Source organism: Trifolium pratense, linkage group LG5, assembly GCF_020283565.1.
Source record: "Trifolium pratense cultivar HEN17-A07 linkage group LG5, ARS_RC_1.1, whole genome shotgun sequence".
Taxonomy (NCBI): domain Eukaryota; kingdom Viridiplantae; phylum Streptophyta; class Magnoliopsida; order Fabales; family Fabaceae; genus Trifolium; species Trifolium pratense.
Genome location: NC_060063.1, coordinates 43,163,213 through 43,175,100, shown reverse-complemented (window position 1 = coordinate 43,175,100; position 11,888 = coordinate 43,163,213). Strand labels below are relative to the sequence as shown.

At 29.8% G+C, this 11,888-nt stretch overlaps 2 protein-coding genes across 2 annotated transcripts; both read left to right on the top strand.

Annotated features, from left to right (window-relative positions):
* The first annotated feature begins 322 nt into the window (after positions 1 to 322).
* On the top strand, positions 323 to 2,514 carry LOC123886735 (bidirectional sugar transporter SWEET5-like). Its single transcript, XM_045936027.1, has 6 exons — positions 323 to 362; positions 694 to 730; positions 1,348 to 1,564; positions 1,781 to 1,951; positions 2,059 to 2,199; positions 2,383 to 2,514. Exons 1-6 carry the CDS (start codon positions 323 to 325, stop codon positions 2,512 to 2,514), a joined length of 738 nt encoding a protein of 245 aa, XP_045791983.1.
* Positions 2,515 to 5,820: 3,306 nt separating this feature from the next.
* Positions 5,821 to 8,090, top strand: LOC123886734 (bidirectional sugar transporter SWEET5-like). Its single transcript, XM_045936026.1, has 6 exons — positions 5,821 to 5,860; positions 6,195 to 6,231; positions 6,848 to 7,064; positions 7,281 to 7,451; positions 7,559 to 7,699; positions 7,959 to 8,090. The coding sequence occupies exons 1-6, from the start codon at positions 5,821 to 5,823 to the stop codon at positions 8,088 to 8,090; spliced, it is 738 nt and encodes a 245-aa protein (XP_045791982.1).
* The last annotated feature ends 3,798 nt before the right edge of the window (positions 8,091 to 11,888 follow it).

Below are 11,888 nucleotides of genomic sequence, written 5' to 3'. Positions count from 1 at the left end.
CTAATGAGCCCTTTATCCACTTGTCTTGTTGTAAATAAAAAAAATAATAGAAATAATCATCACAGATCATATTCGCATATAAGTATTAATTCCAATACCAAATTTTTTAAAAAACCAAAAAGAGAATAAACTCAAAAATAAAGTTGTACATTTTGTTTAACAAACAAATTAAACTAATCATCTAAATTTGTAAGAAATAATTAAAAAAAAAAGTCTATATAACGGTCACTTGTTTCATTTCTTCTTCATCTTTTGCTCACGCTTTCTGTTCTTCATTCTTCTTCTTCTTCTTCTTCTTCGCATATTTGTTGTTGCAGAGAAAATGACAAGCGCTTCATTAATTAACACTGTTGGCGCTATAGGTTTGTTGTTCTTCTTCTCTCCTTTTCAATCACAAAATCATATGTCAATCACGAATTTGATTTTTATGTTTGGTTTCGATTTGTATTGTACTGCATTAATTAACATGTGTTTGATTTGTGCTAATTCGATTAGTTTCACAAATTTTTCAGTTTCAATTAATTTTAACTTTTGTGCTAATATCCATTTGCATGATGGATAAAATTAATTTGAACTTAATTTTAAGTTTTCGTGAAATTTCGTCAAAAAATATTTGCATGAAGAATAATTTGAACTTTTTATGTTAATCAATTCATGCATGGAAAATAATTTTCACTTTATTTTTTAATGCAGGGAATGTTATCTCCTTCGTATTGTTCTTCTCACCGGCGTAATTTAACTCTCTTTCTCTATTTAGTTACTTTGTTTTGTGTATTCCTAAAAATGTCGTGACAAAATAATATTAGTAGTATGCGCGTTACCATTTAATTTGCCTCCGATTGTTTTGACTGAGTGAACAAATTAAAATCACGTAAACAACTGCACCACTTATAATGAATTTCATTACGGCCAACTAATTGAATTTATTATTGTTTAATTTGGTTTTTAGAAAAAAACAAATTCATTAAAATAGTTCAAAAAGAATTACAGTTACGAAATTAGGAAGAAACAATAAGAAATTAAATTATTATACATTGATAGCCCAAATAATTTTAATAACATTTGTGCATGTTTTTTATTAATTCAAACCGCAACGACAACAATCTTTAACATTTGCAAAATTGTTAACACGATTGCAACTTCTACTGCTATTTAAAATCTTGAGAATAAAAATCAAGAGAGATACATAGTGTGTGTATCACTTAAAGAAGTCAAGATTAAATTATAGCTTTCAATTTTTGTGTCACAAAACTTAAATTTTATATTATTTTAGCATTGGTTATTTTAATTTTAAAAATTATGCTAATGTGCTCATTAATATTGATTGGTAATCGGTATGAATTGCAGTCCATCTTTCTACAAAATTATAAAAAAGAAGGATGTGGAGGAGTTCAAGCCTGATCCATACTTAGTTACTTTGTTGAATTGTGCTATTTGGGTATTTTATGGAATGCCTTATGTGCAACCACACGGAATTTATTTTGTTATCGTAGATGGGGCTGGCTTTGTTTTTCAGTTCGTCTATCTTACCATATTTTATGTCTATGCCAACAATAAAGGATGGGTATGTATGTAGTATACTTTCACCATGATTATAGTTTAAATATTAATTATTTAGGATGATAACAAAATAAATATTAATGTCACTTTAATTAATTAATAATTTTTAATTATTTAATTAATTTAAAGTCCCAACCAAAACCTATATAGTTGAATGTTTAAGACTTATATAATCATTCCAAATCTTCTACTCATACCTACTATTTTTCCCTAATTTCAGAAGAAGTTTCTTCTCTATCTTCTTATTGAGGTTATTTTCTTTGCTGTCATTGTTGTCATAACAATGTTGGCACTACATGACACTACCAAAAGGTCTTCAGTTGTTGGTATTCTTGGTATTCTATGTGCTATCTTCAACGCACTAATGTATGTCTCTCCTCTTACCATTATGGTAAGTAACTTCTTCTATCCCATTAATTTATATTTAAATATGAAAATTACATTTTATAATTTTTTTCACTAATTTCAATTTGATTTTTTGTTACATATAATTAACAGACAAAGGTTAGAAAAACCAAGAGTGTGAAATATATGCCATTTTGCCTCTCTTTGGCCATCTTCCTTGATGGTTTGGTCTGGACAATAAATGCTCTCATCACCCCCTTCGCTCTCACCCACGCTTTCGGCATTTATGTCATGGTAATTATTTCTCTCTTCGGTTCTTATTATAAAAAAGAAATCATTTTTTAGATTTAGTGAATAAATGATTTATATATATAAAATTGTGAGTTAATAATTGTAGATTAGTTGGATATACTAAAGATTTTTGAGTTTAACAATCCCATTGTTAATTAATGGATGTATCTTTGCATATTTTTGCAGATTAGCACCAGTATTGGAGCAATATCTGGACTTGTTCAACTCATACTATATGCTTATTACTGGTGCATGGGAGAAAATAATGTTGATGATGATGCTGAGCATGTTCTAAATCCAACTGTGATTGCAATATGATCTGGCACTTGTTTATTTATTTTTTTCGAGTGCCATCGAATTTGTAGATGATTAACCATAATTCCATTGTTTATGAAGTTTTGTTTTACTCAAAATAAAGATATTCATTCATAATTGATAATGCATTGATGCAATACAAATTCAAAGTCGCTAAAAACAAAAAGGATAAATCTGCGAACAAACTCACAGTATACATGTTAATAGCATAAAACGACAAATTGCATAGCCTACAAATTTAAAAATGACAATATTGAAGTGTCCGGAATGTTATGCCTCCGAATCTGTAGCATTGATAACACCGAAGTTGACATTGATTGAATCTTCACTTTATAGAACTAATCCTTCAACCTGAAACAAATAAACACATGGATATCATATCAAATAAACTTGTTACAATATTATAAATGAAAGAGAAAATTGAAGGCAAAATGCTTGATTTTTATTGGATGCTAGTGTCAAATTATTTTACACTAACATAATATCATATCCACTAAACTCTAAATTAAATATAAAGCCCCCAACGTTTATATAGTAGAATGCTTCTGATGCTTCCAAAAGTAGAACGAATTGAATCTCTGACCCTCCTGATGAAAGGGGTTTATATAGAGCCCCCAACATTGGGCCAAACGTCTCCTTAATTAATGGCCGTGTTGAGCAGCCCACTAAGGATGACTGCCAGGACTTCTCCTTGGATGGAGGGAGAGACCGTTCGTGGTCCTCATCCTGGGCTAAGTTGTTCCTCTTATTATGGACAAGGGATAACTTGGAGGAACATGCGTCCTCGGTGGAGGAGCACGTTGCACGCGTGCATCTTAACCCAAATAGAATTTGGTCTTGCTCCTTTGCTTATCATCTTTAAACTCTTTCTATATATTCATTTCATTTTATCTTTTTAGAAAATAAAAGTTTACATTAACTCATTAAGTATTAAGTGTCGATTATTATTTTGGCACGACAATAAACTTTCCTCCAATTTGTTCCCAAACAAACAATGTGTATAAATCATTTTCAAACTATTATACTTCTTTTTTTGACAGTTAAAACTATTATTTTATTTCATGCACTTACAACAATAACTAATACTCTAATGGTTAATAAAGACAATACAATAATTAAGACATTAAGATATTGTAATCAAAATAGTTAACGAACTCCTCTTAATACCAATTATTCGAGAGAATCTGAGTTTGAGGGAGCCAGTTATTCGCCAAACTTTACTTATCTCGCGGTCAAAAATAAAATAAAATAATGACAGAATAGAAAATTATTTTATTCATTAAGTGAATCTCGACTTAATCACTTGTTTGAAGGGGAAAAGGATTGCACACAGTTACTGCATGCCGCTCTGATGATTTTCAGCCGTCCAATCTTGAATCAAGGGTAGAGATCATTTAGTACTGATTTTTTGAAAATATAATATAAGCCGTCCGATCATAAATAGATGGTTGAGATCTATTACTATGGAAAACGGTGTACCACTTGGACGGAGTCCTCGTCCTGGAGAAAATGTATTGGAGATACCACTAGCACTAATAGCATCGAACCCATAATGTATTTTTAAGAAATCAAACACTTCCAAAACTTCTATTTCTTCTTTCGCTTTCTTATGTCAAACAATACATCAAATATATTTTATATTTCTCACATTTTTCTCCTTTCACACTCTTTTTCACTTTCTTCTCTCAACCAAACACACTCTAAGATGTTGGAGAATTTTTGTTACAATCAGAGTGATACCACGTCAATTTTAAGGATTAAAAAATAGTGTGATGATTTACTCTCAAACAAATAATACTAATTTTTTTTAAAGTAACCAGTCTTTTTACAATTGAAGCACTTCAACTTGTTATAACGCTGACCTTCAAATATTTGAGCTTAGTTAGCTCCTTAGTTTAAAACGGCTTTTTAATCTTCTTTAAAGTAATAGTATTTTCCTTTTCATAAAGATGATCATTCTTAAAGTACTCGAGAATCTAGATAAGGAACCAACAAGAATAAAATTTCATCAAATCATTAATAATTTATGTGTCGGATGTCAGGACCGGGGTTCGAACCCGGTCACTCCACTTTATGTGTATGAGTTTTCAATGGCTTTGACATTTCTTCTATCAATAAAAAAAACTTTAATAATTTTATTCTATTTTATATCAATGTATCTCTTTGGGTTGTACCTGGGTCAGGTCTAATGTCCCCCCGATCTTTGTATCTTTCTCTTTTAATTTATTTAATTTTTCCTTTTGACTAAAAAGAAAATCATTAATAATTTTGTTGAACTTTACCGTTCTGAATGTGTATAGATGTTGCTTCAAGCATAACCTATATGCCAATGACTTTCATATACAATGTTTCAACTTTGATCCACATAGCCTATGGATTCAGTTCTTTGCGAATTTCCTCAATATACACAATAATTAATTAGCCTAATTTAACTCCTAATATAACAACATATTTACTTATAAAAAATTATTTTGGAGAACTTTTTTATACTTGAGAGTTTAATATCGTCCTCTTAAATAAAACTAGTTCAAAATTTAATTTATTATTAAAATAAATAAAAAGAAATGACATGACAGTAGATATAAAGTCAAATTTTTTGCATAAATTATTTCAAAAAGTTATTATTGGAAATTTTATGAATATATAAATCCTAAAAAAATACTATTATAAATAAAATATAAGTTCTCATAGACTCGCTTATAATCTAATAATATAATAAATATAAATACTTATGTACCGACACTTTAAAACTTTTTTATGAATGTATTTTATAAAATTATATTATAGTGATTTTTATAAATTTGTTTATAAATTATAATCTCATATATTTATAAGCTATAATTTAATTGATTGTACGTGTAAAATATCTTTACGCGGGGTATATGAATTAAATTCAATTACTTATAAATAAAGTCATAATATAAATTAAGCTAATGAGCCCTTTATCCACTTGTCTTGTTGTAAATAAAAAAATAATAGAAATAATCATCACAGATCATATTCGCATATAAGTATTAATTCCAATACCAAATTTTTTAAAAAACTAAAAAGAGAATAAACTCAAAAATAAAGTTGTACATTTTGTTTAACAAACAAATTAAACTAATCATCTAAATTTGTAAGAAATAATTAAAAAAAAAAAGTCTATATAACGGTCACTTGTTTCATTTCATCTTCATCTTTTGCTCACGCTTTCTGTTCTTCATTCTTCTTCTTCTTCTTCTTCTTCTTCTTCTTCTTCTTCTTCTTCTTCTTCTTCTTCTTCTTCTTCTTCTTCTTCTTCTTCGCATATTTGTAGTTGCAGAGAAAATGACAAGCGGTTCACTAATTAACACTGTTGGCGCTATAGGTTTGTTGTTGTTCTTCTTCTCTCCTTTTCAATCGCAAAATCATATGTCAATTACGAATTTGATTTTTATGTTTGGTTTCGATTTGTATTGTACTACATTAATTAACATGTGTTTGATTTGTGTTAATAATATTAGTTTCACAAATTTTTCAGTTTCAATTAATTTTAACTTTTGTGCTAATATCCATTTGCATGATGGATAAAATTAAATTGAACTTAATTTTAAGTTTTAATGAAATTTTGTCAAAAAAAATTTGCATGAAGAATAATTTGAACTTTTTATGTTAATCAATTCATGCATGGAAAATAATTTTCACTTTATTTTTTAATGCAGGGAATGTTATCTCCTTCGTATTGTTCTTCTCACCAGCGTAATTTAACTCTCTTTCTCTATTTAGTTACTTTGTTTTGTGTATGCCTTAAAATGCCGTGACAAAATAATATTAGTAGTATGCGCGTTACCATTTAATTTGCCTCTGATTGTTTTGACTAAGTGAACAAATTAAAATCATGTAAACAACTGCACCACTTGTAATGAATTTCATTACGGCCAACAATATGAAATTATTATTGTTTAATCTGGTTTTTAGAAAAAACAAATTCATTAAAAAAGTTCAAAAAGAATTACAATTACGAAATTAGGAAGAAATAATAAGAAATTAAATTATTATACATTGATAGCCCAAATAATTTTAATAAGATTTGTGCATGTTTTTTATTAATTCACACCGCAACGACAACAATCTTTAACATTTGCAAAATTGTTAACACGATTGCAACTTCTACTGCTATTTAAAATCTTGAGAGTAAAAATCAAGACAGATACATAGTGTGTGTATCACTTAAAGAAGTCAAGATTAAATTATAGCTTTCAATTTTTGTGTCACAAAACTTAGATTTTATATTATTTTAGCATTGGTTATTTTAATTTTAAAAATTATGCTAATGTGCTCATTAATATTGATTGGTAATCGGTATGAATTGCAGTCCAACTTTCTACAAAATTATAAAAAAGAAGGATGTGGAGGAGTTCAAGCCTGATCCATACTTAGTTACTCTGTTGAATTGTGCTATTTGGGTATTTTATGGAATGCCTTATGTGCAACCACACGGAATTTATTTTGTTATCGTAGATGGGGCTGGCTTTGTTTTTCAGTTCGTCTATCTTACCATATTTTATGTCTATGCCAACAATAAAGGAAGGGTATGTATGTAATATACTTTCACCATGATTATAGTTTAAATATTAATTATTTAGGATGATAACAAAATAAATATTAATGTCACTTTAATTAATTAATAATTTTTAATTATTTAATTAATTTAAAGTCCCAACCAAAACCTATATAGTTGAATGTTTAAGACTTATATAATCATTCCAAATCTTCTACTCATACCTACTATTTTTCCCTAATTTCAGAAGAAGTTTCTTCTCTATCTTCTTATTGAGGTTATTTTCTTTGCTGTCATTGTGGTCATAACAATGTTGGCACTACATGACACTACCAAAAGGTCTTCAGTTGTTGGTATTCTTGGTATTCTATGTGCTATCTTCAACGCACTAATGTATGTCTCTCCTCTTACCATTATGGTAAGTAACTTCTTCTATCCCATTAATTTATATTTAAATATGAAAATTACATTTTATAATTTTTTTCACTAATTTCAATTTGATTTTTTGTTACATATAATTAACAGACAAAGGTTAGAAAAACCAAGAGTGTGAAATATATGCCATTTTGCCTCTCTTTGGCCATCTTCCTTGATGGTTTGGTCTGGACAATAAATGCTCTCATCACCCCCTTCGCTCTCACCCACGCTTTCGGCATTTATGTCATGGTAATTATTTCTCTCTTCGGTTCTTATTATAAAAAACAAATCATTTTTTAGATTTAGTGAATAAATGATATATATATATATATATATATATATATATATATATATATATATATATATATATATATATATATATAATCTTAAATATAGATTTCAATAAAATTGTGAGTTAATAATTGTAGATTAGTTGGATATACTAAAGATTTTTTAGTTTAACTATGTCATTGTTAATTAATTGATGTATCTTTGTATATTTTTGCAGATTAGCACCAGTATTGGAGCAATATCTGGACTTGTTCAGCTGATACTATATGCTTATTATTGGTGCATGGGAGAATATAATGTTGATGATGATGTTGAGCATGTTCTAAATCCAGCTTTGGTGTCAGTCTGATCTGGCACTTGTTTATATTGTTTTGCCAGCTCCATCGAATTTGTAGATACCATAATTTCATTGTTTATGAAGTTTTTTTTACTCTAAATAAAGATATTCATTCATTCAAATTGATAATACATTGATGCAATACAAATTCAAAGTCACTAAAAATACTAAGGATAAATCTGCGAACAAACTCACAGTATAAATGTTACTAGATAGCATAACACGGCAAATTGCATAAACCTAGAAATTTAAATATGACGATATTGAAGTGTCCGGAATGTTCATGCCTTCAAATCTGTAGCGTTGATGACAACAAAGTCAATATTGATTGAATCTGCATTAGATCGAACTAATCCTTCAACCTGAAACAGTAAACACCACACAAAGACGGAACAACAAAATATATCGCACAAAGACAGGACAACAAAATACACCATACGAAGACTGAAATCAAAACAAACAAATATGTTGAAATCACACCTATTTATTATAACGAGAAAGAAAAATAATTTTGAAGGAGTGATTTCATGTCAAAATTGACCTTAAATCATCCCTTTTTGATAAACTAATAAGAGGAGAAGTTGTGACCGCTGGGGTTATGAAGTTGTTTGTGCAGTGTACTTAACTTTTCGTCTAAAAAGAAAAAAAAAATCAATTTAATTATATTGTTGTAACTTTATTTTGAATCAATATACTTGTCACATAATTATATTTTTCTTCAACTTCGGTGATACTTTATAGGTTCTACATTAGGGATGGCAGAAAAACCCAAACCCGTGAGACCCACCCGAACCCAAACCCAAGTCAACGGGCGAAACCCGAATTGACTGGGTTTGGGTTTGGGTTTGGGTGACACCCGAAAATATGGGTGTGGGTTTGGTATCACTCAAACCCACACCCGAAACCCATTCACCCACCCGAAACATGTTAAAATTACCTAAATACCCCCACATATATATATAAGTGTAAAAGTAAAATTAGGTTTTTCACAAACCACAAACCAAAATTGTGTTTGAATTTTGCTTGAAAGTTGGAAGAACTTAATTTTGGTTTAGTTGTAATTTAATTTTTTGAAAGACTATGTTGTAATTTTAAATTCCCTTGTAATTTTAAACCTATGTTTTTGCTAAGTGATTGACAATATGTTTAAATTCCATTGTTTTTGCTTAAATTTACCTTGTTTTGCTTAAATTTGCAAAGTAGTACAAAATGCGTTGTGGGTTTGGGTTTGGGTGTAAAAAACCCGAACCCAATGGGTGTGGGCGTGGGTGTGGTTTTGCCACCCGAACAGATTTGGGTTTGGGTTTGGGTTTGGGTGTTGATTTCGGGTGTGGGTTTGGTATCACTCAAACCCGCACCCGTGGGCGCCCGTTGCCATCTCTATTCTACATAAGCAGGTACATCCTTCAATCAAAAACAAATAAATTTATAATAATAAACTTGAAACTATGAACTTACAAACACAACCAAATAATCTTATATCTGAATCTGATTACAAAGATATTATGAAACCTGAACCAACACAAAGTTTAAAAAATGGATTTTTATTTGTATTTTTGAAAATAGATTTTCTAAAATCGATTTTCAAAATATTACAAGTCTTTTTATATTCATTTTTTCTAAATTGAAACATTAATTTTGATATCATATATATAACACAAACAACTAACCTGTCTCACGACGGTCTAAACCCAACTCATGTTCCCTATTGGTGGGTGAACAATCCAACATCGAAGGATCAAAAAGCAACGTCGCTATGAACGCTTGGCTACCACAAGCCAGTTATCCCGTGGTAACTTTTCTGACACCTCTAGCTTCAAATTCCGAAGGTCTAAAGGACTGATATGTCACGCTTTCACGGTTCGTATTCGTACTGGAAATCAGAATCAAACGAGTTTTTACCCTTTTGTTCCATACGAGATTTCTGTTCTCGTTGAGCTCATCTTAGGACACCTACGTTATCTTTTAACAGATATGCCGCCCCAACCAAACTCCCGACCTGACAATGTCTTCCGCCCGGATTGACCAGCCAAATATTATTGAAGATCAAAACATAGTCAAAATCACTATTTTTTCAAAAAGTTGTATTTCAAAATGATTTTTATGAAAATCTATTTGAAATAGCTTCAAAATTAAGTGATTTTTCAAAATTTTGATATCCAAAAAAAAGTTTTAATAAAATGATCAAATACCTAAAATAACATTTTAAGAAAAACTATTCAAACCAAATTTTTGTTTGAAGCTTTTATAAAAAGTTTCTTTGTCAAATTTTTTTACACAAAATTATGTAACACTACAAGAATCTATTTTAAAAAAACTATAACAAAGAGGCCCATAAACCGCAAGGAGTACGTGTAAACAGGGATGGAGCTAGAAATTAAATTTAAGGGGCGCCGAATTTAAAAGTATAATTTAGTAAAGAAAAAAAATCAAGTTTTCAAAATATAACATACTTATATATAAGCAATCGTAAGATAAATTTAAAGTTAATATTATGATTCTGCATTTTATGGGCCACTTTTTTTAAGTCGGATTTTTCGACGCTCTATTTTCACATTTATGTGTTTTGTCGTAAAAGCTACTATACAAAGACACAACCACTCAAAAGAAAGCTGAAATATGTTAACCAAGTTAATTCTCTTCTATTGCCTTCCTTCTTAGCCGATCTCTCTACGTAGATGAAAGTAGCAATTAAAACAAGGAACAGAATTAATATACGTGAAGATTAAAACCCACAGCCTCAGACCAGTTACACATTTCTCACTACGATGGTACTTTACCATAAAAAAAAGATAAGAGTATATTACTCTACGTGTTGAGAAGCATATAGTAAAAGCCTAGGGGTGGGCATCGGTTCAGTTTGGTTTCGGGCTCAAATCCCAGAATCTGTCGGACTAACGGTTGACATATATAAACCCAATATCGAACCAATTACTTACTCGGTTTGGTCGGTTTTCGGTTTTCAAATTGACTCGATTTCGGTTCGGTTCAACGGTTTTGACCATTTTTTAATTTATTTTTTTCTCAAATTTTTAATTAGAACGATTTGGTACAAATTTGTTTTTTTTGTAGTTGTCCAACTTTATTTTGGACTATAGTTGCACAAAATAAAAATATTGTTGTTTTTTTAGTTCCTGAATAAAAATATGAATAAAAATATTATGTGAAATTCATAACAAAATTATATATTATTATTGTGAATATCATATTAAAAATTGATATTCATAGCTTTGGCCAAAATAGAATTTGGGCTGATGATAATGCATATTTCGGCCAAGTGTAAGCAATATTAATATAATATTATAAATATAGTAACAATTTCGATTCGGTTTCATTTGGGCCCAAACCTTACAATCGCAATCCGTCCGTTTGAATCTTTAATATCCACGGTTTACAAATGTTCAATCCGCGAATCCGTAAAAACCAACCCGAATATACCTTTTCGGTTTGGGCCGGTCGGTTAAAGATGGGTTGGATTTTGTGCCCAGTCCTAGTAAAGCCCAAGCTGCAACGACCAAAAATAAATTGATTCAAGTGGTAAGAGTCTTGGTCCTCTTAAGCATGTGGTCAGAAGTTTGATTCTTGGCTCATGCGTATGGAGAAAATTCGATTAGGAGGGAAGAACTCACCTTGTGTGCCCCAAAGATTCTCCGATGAAGAATAGTCATCGCTAATGGTAATGGAAAAATAAAGTAAGAGAAAGATAAACTTTAATTTAAAGTTTAATGAATGAGAAAAAAGATTAATTACTTTATAAACCTAACTAATCTAACAAATTTTAACTAATTAGTAACTAATATTAATCATTTT